At 51.3% G+C, this 22,021-nt stretch overlaps 1 protein-coding gene across 1 annotated transcript in view; it reads right to left on the reverse strand.

Moving 5' to 3' along the window:
- Positions 1 to 16,252: 16,252 nt before the first annotated feature.
- The window catches only part of pigk (phosphatidylinositol glycan anchor biosynthesis, class K), a 46,779-nt gene continuing 41,010 nt past the window's right edge, over positions 16,253 to 22,021 (reverse strand). Inside the window, exon 11 of the mRNA XM_072440664.1 lies at positions 16,253 to 16,415. Coding sequence (XP_072296765.1) covers positions 16,299 to 16,415 — 117 coding nt within the window. The 3' untranslated portion in view covers positions 16,253 to 16,298. The remainder of the gene's footprint in view (positions 16,416 to 22,021) is intronic.

Genomic DNA, 22,021 nt, shown 5'->3' on the forward strand with positions numbered 1-22,021 from the left:
CATGAGGGGGAGTCATGAGGCGGAGTCATGAAGCGGAGTCATGAGGCGGGGTCATGAGGAGGGGTCATGAGGAGGAGTCATGAGGCAGAGTCAAGAGGCGGAGTCATGAGGCGGAGTCATGAGGGGGAGTTATGAGGAGGAGTCATGAGATGGAGTCATGAGGAGGAGTCATGAGACGGAGTCAAGAGGCGGAGTCATGAGGCGGAGTCATGAGGCGGAGTCATGAGGCGGGGTCATGAGGAGGGGTCATGAGGAGGAGTCATGAGGAGGGGTCATGAGGCGGGGTCATGAGGCGGAGTCATGAGGAGGAGTCATGAGGCGGGGTCATGAGGAGGAGTCATGAGGAGGAGTCATGAGGAGGAGTCATGAGGCGGAGTCATGAGGAGGGGTCATGAGGCGGGGTCATGAGGCGGGGTCATGAGGCGGGGTCATGAGGCGGAGTCATGAGGAGGAGTCATGAGGAGGAGTCATGAGGAGGAGTCATGAGGCGGAGTCATGAGGCGGGGTCATGAGGAGGAGTCATGAGGCGGGGTCATGAGGCGGGGTCATGAGGCGGGGTCATGAGGAGGAGTCATGAGGTGGGGTCCTGAGGCAGGGTCATGAGGAGGAGTCATGAGGGGGAGTCATGAGGCGGAGTCATGAGACGGAGTCATGAGGCGGAGTCATGAGGAGGAGTCATGAGGCGGAGTCATGAGGAGGAGTCATGAGGCGGGGTCATGAGGCGGAGTCATGAGGAGGAGTCATGAGGCGGAGTCATGAGGAGGAGTCATGAGGCGGAGTCATGAGGAGGAGTCATGAGGCGGGGTCATGAGGCCGGGTCATGAGGCGGGGTCATGAGGCGGAGTCATGAGGAGGAGTCATGAGGCGGAGTCATGAGGAGGAGTCATGAGGCGGAGTCATGAGGAGGAGTCATGAGGCGGGGTCATGAGGCGGGGTCATGAGGAGGAGTCATGAGGCGGGGTCATGAGGCAGGGTCATGAGGAGGAGTCATGAGGAGGAGTCATGAGGCGGGGTCATGAGGCGGAGTCATGAGGCGGGGTCATGAGGAGGAGTCATGAGGCGGGGTCATGAGGAGGAGTCATGAGGCGGGGTCATGAGGCGGAGTCATGAGGCGGAGTCATGAGGAGGAGTCATGAGGTGGGGTCACGAGGAGGAGTCATGAGGGGGAGTCATGAGGCGGAGTCATGAGACGGAGTCATGAGGAGGAGTCATGAGGAGGAGTCATGAGGCGGAGTCATGAGACGGAGTCATGAGGAGGAGTCATGAGGAGGAGTCATGAGGAGGAGTCATGAGACGGAGTCATGAGGCGGAGTCATGAGGGGGAGTCATGAGGGGGAGTCATGAGGGGGAGTCATGAGGCGGAGTCATGTGGCGGGGTCATGAGGCGGAGTCATGGGGAGGAGTCATGAGGCAGAGTCAAGAGGCGGAGTCATGAGGCGGAGTCATGAGGGGGAGTCATGAGGAGGAGTCATGAGACGGAGTCATGAGGAGGAGTCATGAGGCGGAGTCATGAGGAGGAGTCATGAGGAGGAGTCATGAGGCGGAGTCATGAGGCGGAGTCATGAGGAGGAGTCATGAGGAGGAGTCATGAGGCGGAGTCAAGAGGCGGAGTCATGAGACGGAGTCATAAGGAGGAGTCATGAGGGGGAGTCATGAGGGGGAGTCATGAGGGGGAGTCATGAGGCGGAGTCATGAGGGGGAGTCATGAGGCGGAGTCATGAGGGGGAGTCATGAGGGGGAGTCATGAAGCGGAGTCAAGAGGGGGAGTCATGAGGGGGAGTCATGAGGCGGAGTCATGAAGCGGAGTCATGAGGCGGGGTCATGAGGAGGGGTCATGAGGAGGAGTCATGAGGCAGAGTCAAGAGGCGGAGTCAAGAGGGGGAGTCATGAGGGGGAGTCATGAGACGGAGTCATGAAGCGGAGTCATGAGGCGGGGTCATGAGGAGGGGTCATGAGGAGGAGTCATGAGGCAGAGTCAAGAGGCGGAGTCATGAGGCGGAGTCATGAGACAGAGTCATGAGGAGGAGTCATGAGGAGGAGTCATGAGGAGGAGTCATGAGGAGGAGTCATGAGGCAGAGTCAAGAGGCGGAGTCATGAGGAGGAGTCATGAGGAGGAGTCATGAGGCGGAGTCATGAGGAGGAGTCATGAGGCGGAGTCATGAGGAGGAGTCATGAGGCGGAGTCATGAGGCGGGGTCATGAGGAGGAGTCATGAGGCGGAGTCATGAGGAGGAGTCATGAGGAGGAGTCATGAGGCGGGGTCATGAGGCGGAGTCATGAGACGGAGTCATGAGGAGGAGTCATGAGGAGGAGTCATGAGGAGGAGTCATGAGGCCGAGTCATGAGGCGGGGTCATGAGGCGGAGTCATGAGGCGGGGTCATGAGGCGGAGTCATGAGGCCGGGTCATGAGGCGGAGTCATGAGGCGGGGTCATGAGGCGGGGTCATGAGGCGGAGTCATAAGGCGGGGTCATGAGGCGGTGTCATGAGGCGGAGTCATGAGGCGGAGTCATGAGGCGGGGTCATGAGGCGGAGTCATGAGGCGGGGTCATGAGGCGGGGTCATGAGGCTGGGTCATGAGGAGGAGTCATGAGGCGGGGTCATGAGGCGGGGTCATGAGGCGGGGTCATGAGGCGGGGTCATGAGGCGGGGTCATGAGGAGGAGTCATGAGGCGGGGTCATGAGGCAGGGTCATGATGAGGACTCATGAGGAGGAGTCATGAGGCGGGGTTATGAGGCGGAGTCATGAGGCGGGGTCATGAGGAGGAGTCATGAGGCGGGGTCGTGAGGCGGAGTCATGAGGCGGAGTCATGAGGAGGAGTCATGAGGTGGGGTCACGAGGAGGAGTCACGAGGGGGAGTCACGAGGCGGAGTCATGAGACAGAGTCATGAGGAGGAGTCATGAGGAGGAGTCATGAGACGGAGTCATGAGGCGGAGTCATGAGGGGGAGTCATGAGGGGGAGTCATGAGGCGGAGTCATGAGACGGAGTCATGAGGAGGAGTCATGTGGCGGAGTCATGAGGGGGAGTCATGAGGGGGAGTCATGAGGCGGAGTCATGAGGCGGAGTTATGAGGGGGAGTCATGAGGGGGAGTCATGAGGCGGAGTCATGAGGGGGAGTCATGAGGGGGAGTCATGAGGCGGAGTCATGAGGGGGAGTCATGAGGGGGAGTCATGAGGCGGAGTCATGAAGCGGAGTCATGAGGCGGGGTCATGAGGAGGGGTCATGAGGAGGGGCCATGAGGAGGAGTCATGAGGCGGAGTCAGGAGGGGGAGTCATGAGGCGGGGTCATGAGGAGGGGTCATGAGGCGGAGTCCTGAGGGGGAGTCATGAGGGGGAGTCATGAGGAGGAGTCATGAGGAGGAGTCAAGAGGCGGAGTCATGAGGCGGAGTCATGAGACAGAGTCATGAGGAGGAGTCATGAGGAGGAGTCATGAGGAGGAGTCATGAGGCAGAGTCAAGAGGCGGAGTCATGAGGAGGAGTCATGAGGAGGAGTCATGAGGCGGAGTCATGAGGAGGAGTCATGAGGCGGAGTCATGAGGAGGAGTCATGAGGAGGAGTCATGAGGCGGGGTCATGAGGAGGAGTCATGAGGCGGAGTCATGAGGAGGAGTCATGAGGAGGAGTCATGAGGCGGGGTCATGAGGCGGGGTCATGAGGCGGAGTCATGAGACGGAGTCATGAGGAGGAGTCATGAGGAGGAGTCATGAGGAGGAGTCATGAGGCCGAGTCATGAGGCGGGGTCATGAGGCGGAGTCATGAGGCGGGGTCATGAGGCGGAGTCATGAGGCCGGGTCATGAGGCGGAGTTATGAGGCGGGGTCATGAGGCGGGGTCATGAGGCGGAGTCATAAGGCGGGGTCATGAGGCGGGGTCATGAGGCGGAGTCATGAGGCGGAGTCATGAGGCGGGGTCATGAGGCGGAGTCATGAGGCGGGGTCATGAGGCGGGGTCATAAGGCTGGGTCATGAGGAGGAGTCATGAGGCGGGGTCATGAGGCGGGGTCATGAGGCGGGGTCATGAGGCGGGGTCATGAGGAGGAGTCATGAGGCGGGGTCATGAGGCAGGGTCACAAGGAGGAGTCATGAGGCGGGGTTATGAGGCGGAGTCATGAGGCGGGGTCATGAGGAGGAGTCATGAGGCGGGGTCATGAGGCGGAGTCATGAGGCGGAGTCATGAGGAGGAGTCATGAGGTGGGGTCACGAGGAGGAGTCATGAGGGGGAGTCATGAGGCGGAGTCATGAGACGGAGTCATGAGGAGGAGTCATGAGGAGGAGTCATGAGACGGAGTCATGAGGCGGAGTCATGAGACGGAGTCATGAGGAGGAGTCATGTGGCGGAGTCATGAGGGGGAGTCATGAGGGGGAGTCATGAGGCAGAGTCATGAGACGGAGTCATGAGGAGGACTCATGTGGCGGAGTCATGAGGGGGAGTCATGAGGGGGAGTCATGAGGCGGAGTCATGAGGCGGAGTTATGAGGGGGAGTCATGAGGGGGAGTCATGAGGCGGAGTCATGAGGGGGAGTCATGAGGGGGAGTCATGAGGCGGAGTCATGAGGGGGAGTCATGAGGGGGAGTCATGAGGCGGAGTCATGAAGCGGAGTCATGAGGCGGGGTCATGAGGAGGGGTCATGAGGAGGGGCCATGAGGAGGAGTCATGAGGCGGAGTCATGAGGGGGAGTCATGAGGGGGAGTCATGAGGCGGAGTCATGAAGCGGAGTCATGAGGCGGGGTCATGAGGAGGGGTCATGAGGCGGAGTTCTGAGGGGGAGTCATGAGGGGGAGTCATGAAGTGGAGTCATGAAGCGGTGTCATGAGGCGGGGTCATGAGGAGGGGTCATGAGGAGGAATCATGAGGCAGAGTCAAGAGGCGGAGTCATGAGGCTGAGTCATGAGGGGGAGTTATGAGGAGGAGTCATGAGATGAAGTCATGAGGAGGAGTCATGAGGCGGAGTCAAGAGGCGGAGTCATGAGGCAGGGTCATGAGGAGGGGTCATGAGGAGGAGTCATGAGGAGGGGTCATGAGGCGGGGTCATGAGGCGGAGTCATGAGGAGGAGTCATGAGGCGGGGTCGTGAGGCGGAGTCATGAGGCGGAGTCATGAGGAGGAGTCATGAGGTGGGGTCACGAGGAGGAGTCACGAGGGGGAGTCACGAGACGGAGTCATGAGACAGAGTCATGAGGAGGAGTCATGAGGAGGAGTCATGAGACGGAGTCATGAGGCGGAGTCATGAGGGGGAGTCATGAGGGGGAGTCATGAGGCGGAGTCATGAGACGGAGTCATGAGGAGGAGTCATGTGGCGGAGTCATGAGGGGGAGTCATGAGGGGGAGTCATGAGGCGGAGTCATGAGGCGGAGTTATGAGGGGGAGTCATGAGGGGGAGTCATGAGGCGGAGTCATGAGGGGGAGTCATGAGGGGGAGTCATGAGGCGGAGTCATGAGGGGGAGTCATGAGGGGGAGTCATGAGGCGGAGTCATGAAGCGGAGTCATGAGGCGGGGTCATGAGGAGGGGTCATGAGGAGGGGCCATGAGGAGGAGTCATGAGGCGGAGTCAGGAGGGGGAGTCATGAGGCGGGGTCATGAGGAGGGGTCATGAGGCGGAGTCCTGAGGGGGAGTCATGAGGGGGAGTCATGAGGAGGAGTCATGAGGAGGAGTCAAGAGGCGGAGTCATGAGGCGGAGTCATGAGACAGAGTCATGAGGAGGAGTCATGAGGAGGAGTCATGAGGAGGAGTCATGAGGCAGAGTCAAGAGGCGGAGTCATGAGGAGGAGTCATGAGGAGGAGTCATGAGGCGGAGTCATGAGGAGGAGTCATGAGGCGGAGTCATGAGGAGGAGTCATGAGGAGGAGTCATGAGGCGGGGTCATGAGGAGGAGTCATGAGGCGGAGTCATGAGGAGGAGTCATGAGGAGGAGTCATGAGGCGGGGTCATGAGGCGGGGTCATGAGGCGGAGTCATGAGACGGAGTCATGAGGAGGAGTCATGAGGAGGAGTCATGAGGAGGAGTCATGAGGCCGAGTCATGAGGCGGGGTCATGAGGCGGAGTCATGAGGCGGGGTCATGAGGCGGAGTCATGAGGCCGGGTCATGAGGCGGAGTTATGAGGCGGGGTCATGAGGCGGGGTCATGAGGCGGAGTCATAAGGCGGGGTCATGAGGCGGGGTCATGAGGCGGAGTCATGAGGCGGAGTCATGAGGCGGGGTCATGAGGCGGAGTCATGAGGCGGGGTCATGAGGCGGGGTCATAAGGCTGGGTCATGAGGAGGAGTCATGAGGCGGGGTCATGAGGCGGGGTCATGAGGCGGGGTCATGAGGCGGGGTCATGAGGAGGAGTCATGAGGCGGGGTCATGAGGCAGGGTCACAAGGAGGAGTCATGAGGCGGGGTTATGAGGCGGAGTCATGAGGCGGGGTCATGAGGAGGAGTCATGAGGCGGGGTCATGAGGCGGAGTCATGAGGCGGAGTCATGAGGAGGAGTCATGAGGTGGGGTTACGAGGAGGAGTCATGAGGGGGAGTCATGAGGCGGAGTCATGAGACGGAGTCATGAGGAGGAGTCATGAGGAGGAGTCATGAGACGGAGTCATGAGGCGGAGTCATGAGACGGAGTCATGAGGAGGAGTCATGTGGCGGAGTCATGAGGGGGAGTCATGAGGGGGAGTCATGAGGCAGAGTCATGAGACGGAGTCATGAGGAGGACTCATGTGGCGGAGTCATGAGGGGGAGTCATGAGGGGGAGTCATGAGGCGGAGTCATGAGGCGGAGTTATGAGGGGGAGTCATGAGGGGGAGTCATGAGGCGGAGTCATGAGGGGGAGTCATGAGGGGGAGTCATGAGGCGGAGTCATGAGGGGGAGTCATGAGGGGGAGTCATGAGGCGGAGTCATGAAGCGGAGTCATGAGGCGGGGTCATGAGGAGGGGTCATGAGGAGGGGCCATGAGGAGGAGTCATGAGGCGGAGTCATGAGGGGGAGTCATGAGGGGGAGTCATGAGGCGGAGTCATGAAGCGGAGTCATGAGGCGGGGTCATGAGGAGGGGTCATGAGGCGGAGTTCTGAGGGGGAGTCATGAGGGGGAGTCATGAAGTGGAGTCATGAAGCGGTGTCATGAGGCGGGGTCATGAGGAGGGGTCATGAGGAGGAATCATGAGGCAGAGTCAAGAGGCGGAGTCATGAGGCTGAGTCATGAGGGGGAGTTATGAGGAGGAGTCATGAGATGAAGTCATGAGGAGGAGTCATGAGGCGGAGTCAAGAGGCGGAGTCATGAGGCAGGGTCATGAGGAGGGGTCATGAGGAGGAGTCATGAGGAGGGGTCATGAGGCGGGGTCATGAGGCGGAGTCATGAGGAGGAGTCATGAGGCGGGGTCATGAGGAGGAGTCATGAGGCGGGGTCATGAGGAGGAGTCATGAGGAGGAGTCATGAGGCGGAGTCATGAGGAGGAGTCATGAGGAGGAGTCATGAGGAGGAGTCATGAGACGGAGTCATGAGGCGGAGTCATGAGGGGGAGTCATGAGGGGGAGTCATGAGGCGGAGTCATGAGACGGAGTCATGAGGAGGAGTCATGTGGCGGAGTCATGAGGGGGAGTCATGAGGGGGAGTCATGAGGCGGAGTCATGAGGCGGAGTTATGAGGGGGAGTCATGAGGGGGAGTCATGAGGCGGAGTCATGAGGGGGAGTCATGAGGGGGAGTCATGAGGCGGAGTCATGAGGGGGAGTCATGAGGGGGAGTCATGAGGCGGAGTCATGAAGCGGAGTCATGAGGCGGGGTCATGAGGAGGGGTCATGAGGAGGAGTCATGAGGCGGAGTCAAGAGGCGGAGTCATGAGGCGGAGTCATGAGGCGGAGTCATAAGGCAGGGTCATGAGGAGGGGTCATGAGGAGGAGTCATGAGGAGGGGTCATGAGGCGGGGTCATGAGGCGGAGTCATGAGGAGGAGTCATGAGGCGGGGTCATGAGGAGGAGTCATGAGGAGGAGTCATGAGGCGGGGTCATGAGGAGGAGTCATGAGGAGGAGTCATGAGGCGGAGTCATGAGGCGGAGTCATGAGGAGGAGTCATGAGGCGGGGTCATGAGGCGGGGTCATGAGGCGGGGTCATGAGGCGGGGTCATGAGGCGGAGTCATGAGGAGGAGTCATGAGGAGGAGTCATGAGGCGGAGTCATGAGGCGGGGTCATGAGGCGGAGTCATGAGGAGGAGTCATGAGGCGGAGTCATGAGGAGGAGTCATGAGGCGGAGTCATGAGGAGGAGTCATGAGGCGGGGTCATGAGGCGGGGTCATGAGGCGGGGTCATGAGGAGGAGTCATGAGGCGGGGTCATGAGGCGGGGTCATGAGGCGGGGTCATGAGGCGGGGTCATGAGGCGGGGTCATGAGGCGGGGTTATGAGGCGGAGTCATGAGGAGGAGTCATGAGGCGGGGTCATGAGGCGGGGTCATGAGGCGGGGTCATGAGGCGGGGTCATGAGGCGGGGTCATGAGGCGGGGTCATGAGGCGGAGTCATGAGGAGGAGTCATGAGGCGGGGTCATGAGGCGGGGTCATGAGGCGGGGTTATGAGGTGGAGTCATGAGGAGGAGTCATGAGGCGGGGTCATGAGGCGGGGTCATGAGGCGGGGTCATGAGGCGGGGTCATGAGGCGGGGTCATGAGGCGGGGTCATGAGGCGGGGTCATGAGCCTGTTGTCGGGTAATAGAGCGATGATTAAGCTCACGCTGTGTTTCCGCGTAAACGCGTCTCTAGCTCCACAAGACACAAATAAAGATAACCGGAGGAGGCGGGGCATCCATTCTGCTGTCAGAAAATCACAACGTTTTGACTTCCCTCAGATTGTCATTTTCAATCTGAGGGAAAAAGTTTGAGCAGCTGCTTTTGTATTCTCCTGAGCTCTGATTGGTCCTGCCCCAAAGGGAGGAGCCTGAACGTTTCAGTCTCACAGCTTGATCTGGTTCAGGCCGACTGAGGTGAGCTCTAGCCGCCTCCCCCTCAGAGCTTCAGGGGCCTCATTAGTATTGGACCGGACTGATTTCTTCAGGTTTTCTGAGGCTGTTGTAGACTGAGGGATGATTGTATGTCATTATACTTGATCGGCGATTTAAAAAAGGCTTTTCTTTGCCTCCTTCACACCTCCTTCTTCTCCTTCTCCCCGTGTGAACCTCACCTCACCTCAAACGTGCACTTCCTGACTGAAACCAGCTCGATAAAGTGCTTTGTAATGTAACGCTCAGGGCGGCGCACGTCTCATTCGCACATCTCATTACGTGAACAGCAAGCAACAGCAATTAGCCAACAAGCTGTTAAATTGTTAGAAATAGACCACCTCGAATTGTAGAAAAAGAGGGACATGGAGGACGGACTTTTATTTTAACTTATAGATAATTACAGTGCCATATGTTGATGTTGCGTGGAGCGACACATTACAAGAAAATACACCTCAAAAGTCACAAAAATGTCACGTTTTCTAAAGTAAATTCTCTAAATAAGTGGCACGACGGATGGGGATCCAAACATCTGCAGGAGAAAGGTGGTCAGTGGAAGTTCAAATGTTCCTCGAGGTCATTTGACGTACTAAATGACCGGTGAGTAATCAAGTGTCAAACGTGTTTCTGAAATGTTCCGTCTGAAACACCGTGTCCCCGTCTCTGTGTCCCCGTCTCTGTGTCCCCGTCTCTGTGTCCCCGTCTCTGTGTCCACGTCTCTGTGTCCCCGTCTCTGTGTCCCCGTCTCTGTGTCCACGTCTCTGTGTCCACGTCTCTGTGTCCACGTCTCTGTGTCCACGTCGTCTCCGTGTCCACGTCTCTGTCAAACTGAAATAACCCCGAGTGATGAGAAGCCTCAGCCCCCGTATTGTTAGAGACCGAGCTGGAGCCGTGACACGGATCAGGCAGCTAGCGATAGCATCTGGAAATAGAAGTCACATTTCTGCACAATTTTGGAGCTCACAACCTGTGGCCGGAGCCGGTGATCTGGAGGAGATAAAGTGAGACGTGCGACAGCTGCTCCTCACAGGCAAAACACTGAACACAAATAAGAGATAATAAGATAATAAGACTTTTCATCAGTATAAAACATGAAGAAGGACATGTGGTCAGTCCTCGTCCTCCAGAGACAACAGCCTCACATGAAAGCAGAGCATGAATAATAACTTCAAACTAACGTAAACTCTGAACTGTCATAACTGCAGCAACAGCAATTAAGTCAATATGTGTAATATTGTATAAGATAAGATAAGCCTTTATTTGTCCCACAATGGGGAAATTCCAGTGTTGCAACACAAAGTAGGTACAGAAGTGAATAATAAAAGAATAACAGATAACTTAATGTAAAAAACGTATAAAAAACACTCGGCACGTCTCACCATCGTCACGTCTCACCATCGGCACGTCTCACCATCGGCACGTCTCACCATCGGCACGTCTCACCATCGTCACGTCTCACCATCGGCACGTCTCACCATCGTCACGTCTCACCATCGTCACGTCTCACCATCGGCACGTCTCACCATCGGCACGTCTCACCATCGTCACGTCTCACCATCAGCACGTCTCACCATCGTCACGTCTCACCATCAGCACGTCTCACCATCAGCACGTCTCACCATCAGCACGTCTCACCATCAGCACGTCTCACCATCAGCACGTCTCACCATCAGCACGTCTCACCATCGTCACGTCTCACCATCAGCACGTCTCACCATCGTCACGTCTCACCATCGTCACGTCTCACCATCGTCACGTCTCACCATCGGCACGTCTCACCATCGTCACGTCTCACCATCAGCACGTCTCACCATCGTCACGTCTCACCATCAGCACGTCTCACCATCGTCACGTCTCACCATCAGCACGTCTCACCATCAGCACGTCTCACCATCAGCACGTCTCACCATCAGCACGTCTCACCATCAGCACGTCTCACCATCAGCACGTCTCACCATCAGCACGTCTCACCATCGTCACGTCTCACCATCAGCACGTCTCACCATCGTCACGTCTCACCATCGTCACGTCTCACCATCGTCACGTCTCACCATCAGCACGTCTCACCATCAGCACGTCTCACCATCGTCACGTCTCACCATCGTCACGTCTCACCATCAGCACGTCTCACCATCGTCACGTCTCACCATCAGCACGTCTCACCATCAGCACGTCTCACCATCAGCACGTCTCACCATCGTCACGTCTCACCATCGTCACGTCTCACCATCAGCACGTCTCACCATCGTCACGTCTCACCATCAGCACGTCTCACCATCGTCACGTCTCACCATCGTCACGTCTCACCATCGTCACGTCTCACCATCAGCACGTCTCACCATCGTCACGTCTCACCATCAGCACGTCTCACCATCGTCACGTCTCACCATCGTCACGTCTCACCATCGTCACGTCTCACCATCAGCACGTCTCACCATCAGCACGTCTCACCATCAGCACGTCTCACCATCAGCACGTCTCACCATCAGCACGTCTCACCATCACCATGTGTCTGTGGCGCTCCAGACGTGACCGCCGACACTTCCTCCAGAATCACAGTTTTTGTTCCATATTCATAAACCCCGTGATGCAAATGCCTCCCTTTGTGTCCAGAGTAATGCCACTTCCGCACGAGCGTTCCTCTCCTCGCTCTCAAAGCTCTCCACACACTTTGCATAAATAAATGACTTTCAAACAAAACAGAAGAGACAAAGGCTCGTGCTTTCAATCACCTAAATTGGGCACAATCAGAGAGTTTGGAGACAGAGCCAGATTTGAATTTAAAAATACATCAAGTGTGCAAAGCCGAGCTGCTAATGAATATGTGCTGAGGGTGAAAATGACACATATTCGTATGATTGACAGCTCAGAGGGCCACTTAGGCGGGGCGCAGCTGGGAATTCTAATGATGTCACACGTTTGAAGGCTTAAGTTAGTTTGATTGCGATGTAAAAAGGTTTCATCCGGACACTTTTAGAAACTGAGACGCTTCCACTGCCGAAAGTCATTTTCAACCTGCTGGGAATGTTTGAGCAGCACCATCCAGAGCTCTGATTGGTCCTGAGCCCAAAGGGAGGAGTTATAACTGAGACATGCCCCGTTTACAAGTCCAACAGTTTCATAAATGAACAGGACAGAGAAGATTTCCATCATAAGAATAAAGAATGAAATGCACAGAGACACATAAGTACTGTATAGATACATATAGATACATGAGTACTGTATATGTATAGATACATATAGATACATGAGTACTGTATATGTATAGATACATATAGATACATGAGTACTGTATATGTATAGATACATATAGATACATAAGTACTGTATAGATACATATAGATACATAAGTACTGTATAGATACATATAGATACATAAGTACTGTATAGATACATATAGATACATAAGTACTGTATAGATACATATAGATACATAAGTACTGTAAAGATACATATAGATACATAAGTACTGTATAGATACATATAGATACATAAGTACTGTATAGATACATATAGATACATAAGTACTGTAAAGATACATATAGATACATAAGTACTGTATAGATACATATAGATACATAAGTACTGTAAAGATACATATAGATACATAAGTACTGTATAGATACATATAGATACATAAGTACTGTATAGATACATATAGATACATAAGTACTGTATAGATACATATAGATACATAAGTACTGTAAAGATACATATAGATACATAAGTACTGTAAAGATACCAGGGACGTGCATTCAGGGGATTTTTTTTTTTAATTAAATAAAATATACAAAAATATTAATATTTTGTCATCTGGTATGTATTATAAACCCATTTTCCATTTGAATCCAATATCGAACAATATTATGTCAAATAAGAAAGTCAAAATGTTCAGATGTCGTTCATACAGGGAGGAGGCTGCAGCTGCTCAGCCGCTGGAGCACGCGCACACACACACGCACACGCACGCGCACGCGCACGCGCACGCACACGCACACGCACACGCACACGCACACACACGCACACGCACGCGCACGCACACGCACACGCACACGCACACGCACACACACTGAGCTGGTGCAATGCAAATGATGTGTCACTCTCTCTCCCTCTTTATAACTAATAAAACACCCTGACCATGTGCTCAGAGCTTCCATATTCTCGATAATGTATGAAATGTATTTCAAAAACCAAACCATTTTTAAAACTGCAGTAAAAGTTCACTCAGAGAGGCTGCATTACATGTGCCTCATGGACGCACATGCTCCTAAGCCCGGCCGTGTGTGGACAGGTTTCACTATCTTCTTCCTTATTATTGTGTGACGATTACATTTCCAAGTTAAAACGTTTCACAAATCTGGATTTTCAAGCAAAACAAGAGGTTATAACTAAATAAAGAGCTACACCGGAGTTGAACGGGTTGTTTTAGACGGAGCTATATATCTAAAAACGCTGACGTCACTCATTGAACACAGCCTAATGGTGAGCGACACGGCTCTGAACACAAGAGAAAGTGTGTTCTCCCGCTTGTCCCACTTTTTGTTTTGGTGCCTCACTCGCCCTGAACTTCACCGCACGTCACTGATAGATACATAAGTTACACTCTCAGTAGTACATCTCTGTGTACTCTCCGTTTGTTCCATTGATTTTCATTTCCAAAACAAAAGCTAAAAAAGGAAAATGTTGGTTTTTCGCTTTGATTCCCAAGACGAACTACAATAAAACAATTTGATTTTACAGTTTTTCAACTTGATCCTGAAATGGAAAGAAAACATATTGAAACACGGTCGTCCTTCATCTAATGTTGTTGATCTGTTTTGCTCTCGACACACACGTCCTGGTCGAGCGCTCAGACCCACAGGTCGTGGCTGCCTCGGGGGAGACGCCGCGCCCTCGGGGGAGATGCCACGCCCTCGGGGGAGACGCGTCCCCCTCGGGGGAGACGCCGCGCCCTCGGGGGAGACGCCGCGCCCTCGGGGGAGGCGCCGCGCCCTCGAGGGTGACGCGTCGCCCTCGGGGGAGACGCCGCGCTCTCGGGGGAGACGCCGCGCTCTCGGGGGAGACGCCGCGCCCTCGGGGGAGACGCCGCGCTCTCGGGGGAGACGCCGTGCCCTCGGGGGAGGCGCCGCGCCCTCGAGGGTGACGCGTCGCCCTCGGGGGAGACGCCGCGCCCTCGGGGGAGACGCCGCGCTCTCGGAGGAGACGCCGCGCTCTCGGGGGAGACGCCGCGCTCTCGGGGGAGACGCCGCGCCCTCGGGGGAGACGCCGCGCTCTCGGAGGAGACGCCGCGCTCTCGGGGGAGGCGCCGCGCCCTCGAGGGTGACGCGTCGCCCTCGGGGGAGACGCCGCGCCCTCGGGGGAGACGCCGCGCTCTCGGAGGAGACGCCGCGCTCTCGGGGGAGACGCCGCGCTCTCGGGGGAGACGCCGCGCCCTCGGGGGAGGCGCCGCGCCCTCGAGGGTGACGCGTCGCCCTCGGGGGAGACGCCGCGCCCTCGGGGGAGACGCCGCGCTCTCGGAGGAGACGCCGCGCTCTCGGGGGAGACGCCGCGCCCTCGGGGGAGGCGCCGCGCCCTCGGGGGAGACACTTACCTCACCCGCACATGCTTCCTTCATGTAAAGCTTCGAGTGCCTTTAAGAGGGAAAAGCGCTGCAGAAATGTGACATTTGATCATGTGCAGCTTTTCAACTCAGACATTACCAACAGTGACGTCATTGAAAATAAATGAAATAATAAAACTTGGTGCTGAAAATGAATGTGTAAAATATAATTGCATTGAATGATATAAATATTGTACCTTTATATTTTCCCATAAAATAGACGTAAAAGTCATTCTAGTTGAAGTCTAAGTTGACTTTAGTGTTCTTTTAAGTCTCTGGAGCCGGTTCAAACCTGTCACTCACAAACAGGAAATACATAGAACTGTGACGTCTGATTCGTCCCTGAAGATTCTAAATGTAAACGCTTTGATCTATTAAATCTAATTTATGGTTAACATAACACTATAAACAATGTTCCACGTGTATTTTCCTTTAAAATAATCTAGAATACGAGCTCTTGAACTCACTTAAAGCTGTTTCCAGGTCTCGGTCTCAGTGGAATCTTACCTTAAACACTTTCATTTACGGCAGAGACTGAAAGTGTTGCTGAGCCGCGGCACCGGTGGCGGAGTGGAATGCACATGTGCTCGCCGCATGGAACGGGCCGCAGCGTTGTGTAGTCGAGTCCTGCTCTCAACAGTTTGCAGCATGTCATTCCCCACTCTCATTACACTTTCACGCGACACTATCCTGCCAAATACAGGCCTTCAGGAAAACAATCTATACATGTATTTATTCTTTCCTTTTTGACAGTATAAGCCCCGCCCCTGGAGTCGAGTGGCACGCGGCGTCCTGGAGTGACCTGTGAAGTAAACGTTCTGCAGGTTTAGCGTCCTCGGCTCGTCACCGCGTGCGCTGACCCTGCACGAAAACCCAACACTGACCTCAAATGAAGCTGTTCATGTGTCGCTCTTCATCCCGAGGCAGCAACGACGACGCCTCTAAATAAACTGTTTGTGTGAAGAAAAGTGACATACGTGAGTGAATCTGTTTCATATCTCTGCATATTTACACCTTTATCTCTACTTTACTTTAAAATAAATCATTGTCAAGTTCTTTATTTTGAAAAACTTTTATTTTTTTATGCGTGACAGTTCTAATTATCCAAAAAAATCTTCAATTGGACAACTTATACTTACACAAATTGGCGTAAAACATTTAAAAAGTCTCTTGAATTTAAAATAAAAGGCAAAACTAAATGAATTGTTTGTTTTATTTCTACATTTCGTCATTTATTATCACATCACGTCGTCGCAAATACATTTTCCAGCTTGAAAAAAGTACAAAGTTATTGTTTTAAATGCTTCACCAAACAGTTGTCAACACGTCATAATTTTATTCATATCATGAGGTCGTCACAACGGAATCTAAATTGAGAAAAAATGTAATTTCTGTTAAAAAACAACATGATTTATTTGTATTCATTGGAATTTTCCCTCTTTTCCTCTGCATTTCGTTCCTGTAACATATTTTGTACCACTAAATGTATCTTACGTTTAGTTTAAGTCATTACGCCCGTTTATGCCGTTACAATCCCTCACGCCTTTCAAGTATTTATCTCCATCTCAAAACAGTCGTAAACAATAAATAGAACAAAACCCAGTACCAAAACGTAAAAAAAAGGGGAATCGGCCTCGGCGGCTTTAGTTCCGGCGCATAAAACTCCAGCGCCGCATTTTTTCTTCCCCGAGTCTCTAAAACGCCCTTGGAGAGAGGCGTGTGGATGGTGCGGATTCAGAAGATGTGCTTGAGGTGTTTGACGCCGTACGCTCTGAAGAAAACCAGCAGGATGAGCGTCCACAGGCCCAGGATGAAGCCGTCAGGAGGGTGCCAGTCTTTCTGCTTGGGCTTCTGAAGGGAAAGAGGCAGAAAACACAGAGAGAACGTGAAGACAGGAGGCGGTGCGAGCGTAACTGTGGCGACGGAGCTCCCCCTGCAGGTCGCCGGCGATATAACGCGGTGGGAAAATGTGAGAAAACGAGACGTCGAATCGCACACGAAAACATGTGACGTTGTGTCGGGAAAAAGAGTCAGGGTTTCTCAGGAAGGGTCGATGTCGATGTCGATGAATGTTTGCGAGGCGAGGTTTTCCGCCCGGAGACAGCAGGGGGCGTCGACGGACAGGAAAAACACGTATTTAACCATCACAGGGACTTACACGGGCGTTTAAAAAGGTTCTGCGTTAAGAACCACTTTTATTCCATAATTTTGGACTGGTTTGACAAAAAAATATTTAAAAAAAAAAAAAAACATTAAGCATTATTAAGCGAAAAATAATAATTCATTCCAGATTTTTTCAAATAACCCCCTTTATTTGCTAATAGTCTCTATCTAGAATCCCGTTTTGAGGACTTTACCTGAGACTCTTAACAGATTACTCACCCCAATAGTGACGTAAAGCAGCTTGAATAGTCACGAGTAAATACAGAGCAGTGGGCGGGGACAGGGGGTAGGTGAAAACAGTGAATTCTCTCAACACTCGAGCCTCAAATGCGGGACGATCCAGGATTACTCAAACGTTCCGCAATCAATAAATATTACGACTTTGAGCGCGATAACGATGAGAACCTGGAGGGATATTTTCTTTGTAGGTCCGAGCTAGCATTCGTGTCAACTTAGCATCTTTCGCGGCTTCGTCCTCCATCGCCAACTCGGGCCGTTTGGGGTTTTGGCTCGTATATTCTCCCTACAGGACGACGCCGGCTCGTACGGTGCCGGGGACGACGGAAATCTCTTAAGTGCGTCGTCAATGTCTGTCTGTAGCGTTTGTCGCCAGCGGAGGACTCGAGGGGGGATTTTTAGAGGTTGAATCCTCGTCTTGGCGAAGAATACGGCGCGCAAATTAGCATATAAATACTCCTTGTGCGATCTGTGTTTAATACCGCGGGGATTTACAAGTATAATGGTACACAAAGTGATGATGTGACAAACACGGACGGGAGGAGTGGCGTTGAGAGGCGAGCACGAGGACGGCGACACGGGAAATCGCTGTAAGCCAAAGATGCTACGAATGTGAAGGCGTGGGCCGTAGTGATGGAAACGTACATCGCAGAAGTGCAGAAATGTCACTTTATATCGTTGTTTGGGAGGAGTTTCAGTCGGTTAAACTTCGGTACGGCACTAAATATCGATCAAATCCGTCCGTAACAAATTAATTTATGGATTAATACCAAGCGCACACAATTTACTACTAACGGACGGGATTTCTTCAGCTTCTTCTGTCTTTTAGCAGCTCCTGGTTTTGTCCTGTTTTAGTCCTAATTTAGTCTTAATTTTGTCCTGTTTTAGTCCTAATTTAGTCCTGGTTTTGTCCTGTTTTAGTCCTAATTTAGTCCTGGGTTTGTCCTGTTTTAGTCCTAATTTAGTCCTGGGTTTGTCCTGTTTTAGTCCTAATTTAGTCCTGGGTTTGTCCTGTTTTAGTCCTGATTTAGTCCTGGGTTTGTCCTGTTTTAGTCCTGATTTAGTCCTGGGTTTGTCCTGTTTTAGTCCTGATTTAGTCCTGATTTAGTCCTGGTTTTAGTCCTGATTTAGTCCTGGTTTTGTCCTGTTTTAGTCCTAATTTAGTCCTGGGTTTGTCCTGTTTTAGTCCTGATTTAGTCCTGATTTAGTCCTGGTTTTAGTCCTAATTTAGTCCTGGTTTTGTCCTGTTTTAGTCCTAATTTAGTCCTGGGTTTGTCCTGTTTTAGTCCTAATTTAGTCCTGGGTGTGTCCTGTTTTAGTCCTGATTTAGTCCTGGTTTTAGTCCTAATTTAGTCCTGGTTTTGTCCTGTTTTAGTCCTAATTTAGTCCTGGGGTTTGTCCTGTTTTAGTCCTAATTTAGTCCTGGGTTTGTCCTGTTTTAGTCCTGATTTAGTCCTGATTTAGTCCTGGTTTTAGTCCTAATTTAGTCCTGGTTTTGTCCTGTTTTAGTCCTAATTTAGTCCTGGGTTTGTCCTGTTTTAGTCCTAATTTAGTCCTGGGTTTGTCCTGTTTTAGTCCTGATTTAGTCCTGGGTTTGTCCTGTTTTAGTCCTGATTTAGTCCTGATTTAGTCCTGGTTTTAGTCCTGATTTAGTCCTGGTTTTGTCCTGTTTTAGTCCTGATTTAGTCCTGGTTTTGTCCTGTTTTAGTCCTGATTTAGTCCTGGTTTTGTCCTGTTTTAGTCCTAATGTCACTATTTTTTCAAGTTGACAAATACAAATATATGAGAGCGACTTTATTTTGTTGAAATAATGTTTAAAGGGTAAAAAATTCTGTATAAACTTTGACTGGAATGAGTGTCCCTGGTGTGATGTCACTTCCTGTCCCTGGTGTGATGTCACTTCCTGTCATTTTTCTACAGATTTTTCAAAGTTTTCTCCACAAATACCTGCTTGATTGGTGTAAAACTATCATTTATATGTACAACAGGTACAAATACAGCAAATAAAGCCAGAATTTCAAAATGGTAAAACCCCGTCATACGCCTTTTGTTGTGGACTCGTCGACACGGCAGCAAATCTAATTGTTACGGATTCTGAAGCGACATCTCGATCGATCGTGGAGCCGAAGCGTCGTCCTAAACGCCAAAGCGGAACGGCCAGTAACGTTTTTTACGGCTGAAATAGTCAAATGTTGCAGTCGGAGTTAGATTTGCGAGTCATAAACCTGCAGATTCAGTTTGCGGAGCACATTTTCCAACACTTTTTATTAGAACAAAGGATTGATACAAAACTGTGACAGATTCAGTTTAGCAGTGAAATGTCAAAATGTGGAAAAACAACCCAATTCCCAGTTTTATTTTGACACGTTTGCACCGGCCGTCCTCCTTCCTTTGGCAAAACTGTTTATAACAAAAACATTTCATGACAGAATATGAAAATTACCTTTGGGAATTGAAAAACTTCAGGCCATTTGGTACAATATTGAGATTTCGGTGCATGTTGGTATCAAATATTGGACTCCAAACCGCAAATATTCGGCTAAATTATGCTCTTATTTCTATTTAATGACATTAAACAAAGCTTTTACTCGTCGTATCGTGAGCTTTTACAATCAGAAACATACCGGAGTCCAGTGTTTTTAAAATCGAACCTTTGCCAGCTTCTCGAGCATTTTTTGAGAGGTTACTGTTGTTTTTAGTTTCATACAAACTGCCGCGCTTTTCAATAAGTCAGCAGATGTACCACCTGACATGACGCCCTCTGCTGGCCTCTTCTTTTCCCCAGAAAATATTTAAAATTTAAATACAGAATATGGAAAGAAAGGAAAAAAACATGAAATGACGTTAAACTACGAGGCATCTCCAGCGTGAAAAGCTGTTTTTAATGGACAAAACTCTGTCAGGGCCAATCAGATTCTGTCTTACAGTGAGGCGGTGCAGAGACGTTGTGTGACTGCCCCCTATTGGTCAAAGTCTGATTCCACTTTTCTCAGTTGAATATCCCGATCAAAGTAAAACAGTATTTGAAAACATTTAAACAAAAAAGCAGGACCTTTAAGTCTCCAACACGGATGTATTATTGTGTACATGGGCCGTTTCCCTGTGGGCCGTTTCCCTGTGGGCCGTTTCCCTGTGGGCCGTTTCCCTGTGGGCCGTTTCCCTGTGGGCCGTTCCCCTGTGGGCCGTTCCCCTGTGGGCCGTTCCCCTGTGGGCCGTTCCCCTGTGGTCCGTTTCCCCGTGGGCCGTTTCCCCGTGGCTCGTTTCCCCGTGGCTCGTTTCCCCGTGGCTCGTTTCCCTGTGGGCCGTTTCCCTGTGGGCCGATTCCCCGTGGCTCTTTTCCCCGTGGCTCGTTTCCCTGTGGCTCGTTTCCCCGTGGCCCAACATTAGTCTAGGCTGTGCTTCTGAAATATGGGCCGCAGCTGGTTAGAGTCTTGGCCGCGGGGCTTTGGGTTTGTTACTGACAGTGGAAATGGACAGCATTAGGGTCAACATGTGGTCACTTCCTCTAAAGTGTCAGAGCTAAAAATGGGACATAACAGTCACAATATGTAACTACTTTGTGTCACTTTTGTGAGTTTAACATTTTCTTTACAACTTGGTAATTAACACGTTCTTGTCGCAACATGACAAGCGAGGAGGAGGAGCGCGGCGGACGTGACGGGCGACGAAGGCCGATGCGCCACGTCTGCGGAGCCGCGTTATTTCTGGTTATTTGAATTGTGAAGCTAGTGTCACGCTCACGACTATGACAAGCAGCACAACTGATAAAACATGTTTATCTGCTCTTTTTTCCCCACCTCATGTTTGCACGTGAAGCTTTTGTTTCGCTCAAATGAACGACGACAAAATGGAAACAAAAAGCAGACTAATTGCTAGCTTGTTTACTAACAGCGGCTGGAGATTCGGGACACTTCAACTGCCTCGACAAACAGACTCAGAAACATCTTATTTAAGGAGAGAAATGCAACCAGCTCAACACACGTGCTTTTCTACAACGGTTTATTTCATTCTCTTAAACTACAACAGAATATCTAGAACATTCTGAGCTCTGGCAGCAGGACCACACCACTGACTCACACGCGGTTTTGCCACTCAGTGCTTCAAAAAGCAATAAATAAAGACATGCGTTATAAAATATAAAATACATTGTACAAACCGTATTTTTCCGGACTATAAGTCGCACCTTTTTTCATAGTTTTGGCCAGAATCTGCACTTCCTCTTCCTCTGGAGTTTGTGGAATTGTTTTGAAGTGACACAGAGGAAGAAGAATTCAATGGATTTAGTGATTTGGGGTAAAACTGATGCTTTGGTAAACTTGTTAGCATGTTCTTTATGCTATAGTTATCTGAATAACTGTTCATATGTTACGTTAACATACCAGACACTTACCACAGTTCTGTCTGTGCCTCATGTAGCTGAAGGTGTTAGCGTTAGCATACGTCATGTAGCTGAAGGTGTTAGCGTTAGCATACGTACACCTATTCACCATGTTCTCTCATCTGTTATTATTTTAAACTGCATTTCAAAATTAAATGTCTGTTCTTGGTCTTGGATTTTATCAAATACATTTCCCTCAAAATGCGACTTATACTTATACTCCAGTGCGACTTATATACGTGTTTTTCTTCTCTATTATGCAATTTTTGGCTGGTGTGACTTATAATCCGGAAGTACATATTTTGACTCTTGTATTTTCTTATGCCGTTGGGTGAAGGACTTTTGCTGCAACAGGATTTGCATGGAGAACAAAGGCCGTCATCGAGCGGCGCGGCTAACGACTAGGCGAACGCGATAAACACATGTATTTTAAATCAGATATTGGATTTGCCGTCAGCGCGTCCTTGGGTCTTGATGGATAAATTAAGGCGGCTGCACCGGGGGAAATATCTGCTTGTAATTCAGAAATATTGCTGCTGTTCACCCTGATTGTTTTCCCCCTTCAATAGAGCAACATCTACATTTTGACCCCCGACACACTGCACGGAGCACGCGCTAATGCTAATGCTTCTTTCTTAGTTATTATTCATGTTTCTGGCTTTTAAAATGCCACTTGAAA

This window comes from Eucyclogobius newberryi, unplaced genomic scaffold, assembly GCF_026437365.1.
Source record: "Eucyclogobius newberryi isolate DKJ021-1_F unplaced genomic scaffold, fEucNew1.0.hap1 SCAF_12, whole genome shotgun sequence".
In the NCBI taxonomy this organism is placed as follows: domain Eukaryota; kingdom Metazoa; phylum Chordata; class Actinopteri; order Gobiiformes; family Gobiidae; genus Eucyclogobius; species Eucyclogobius newberryi.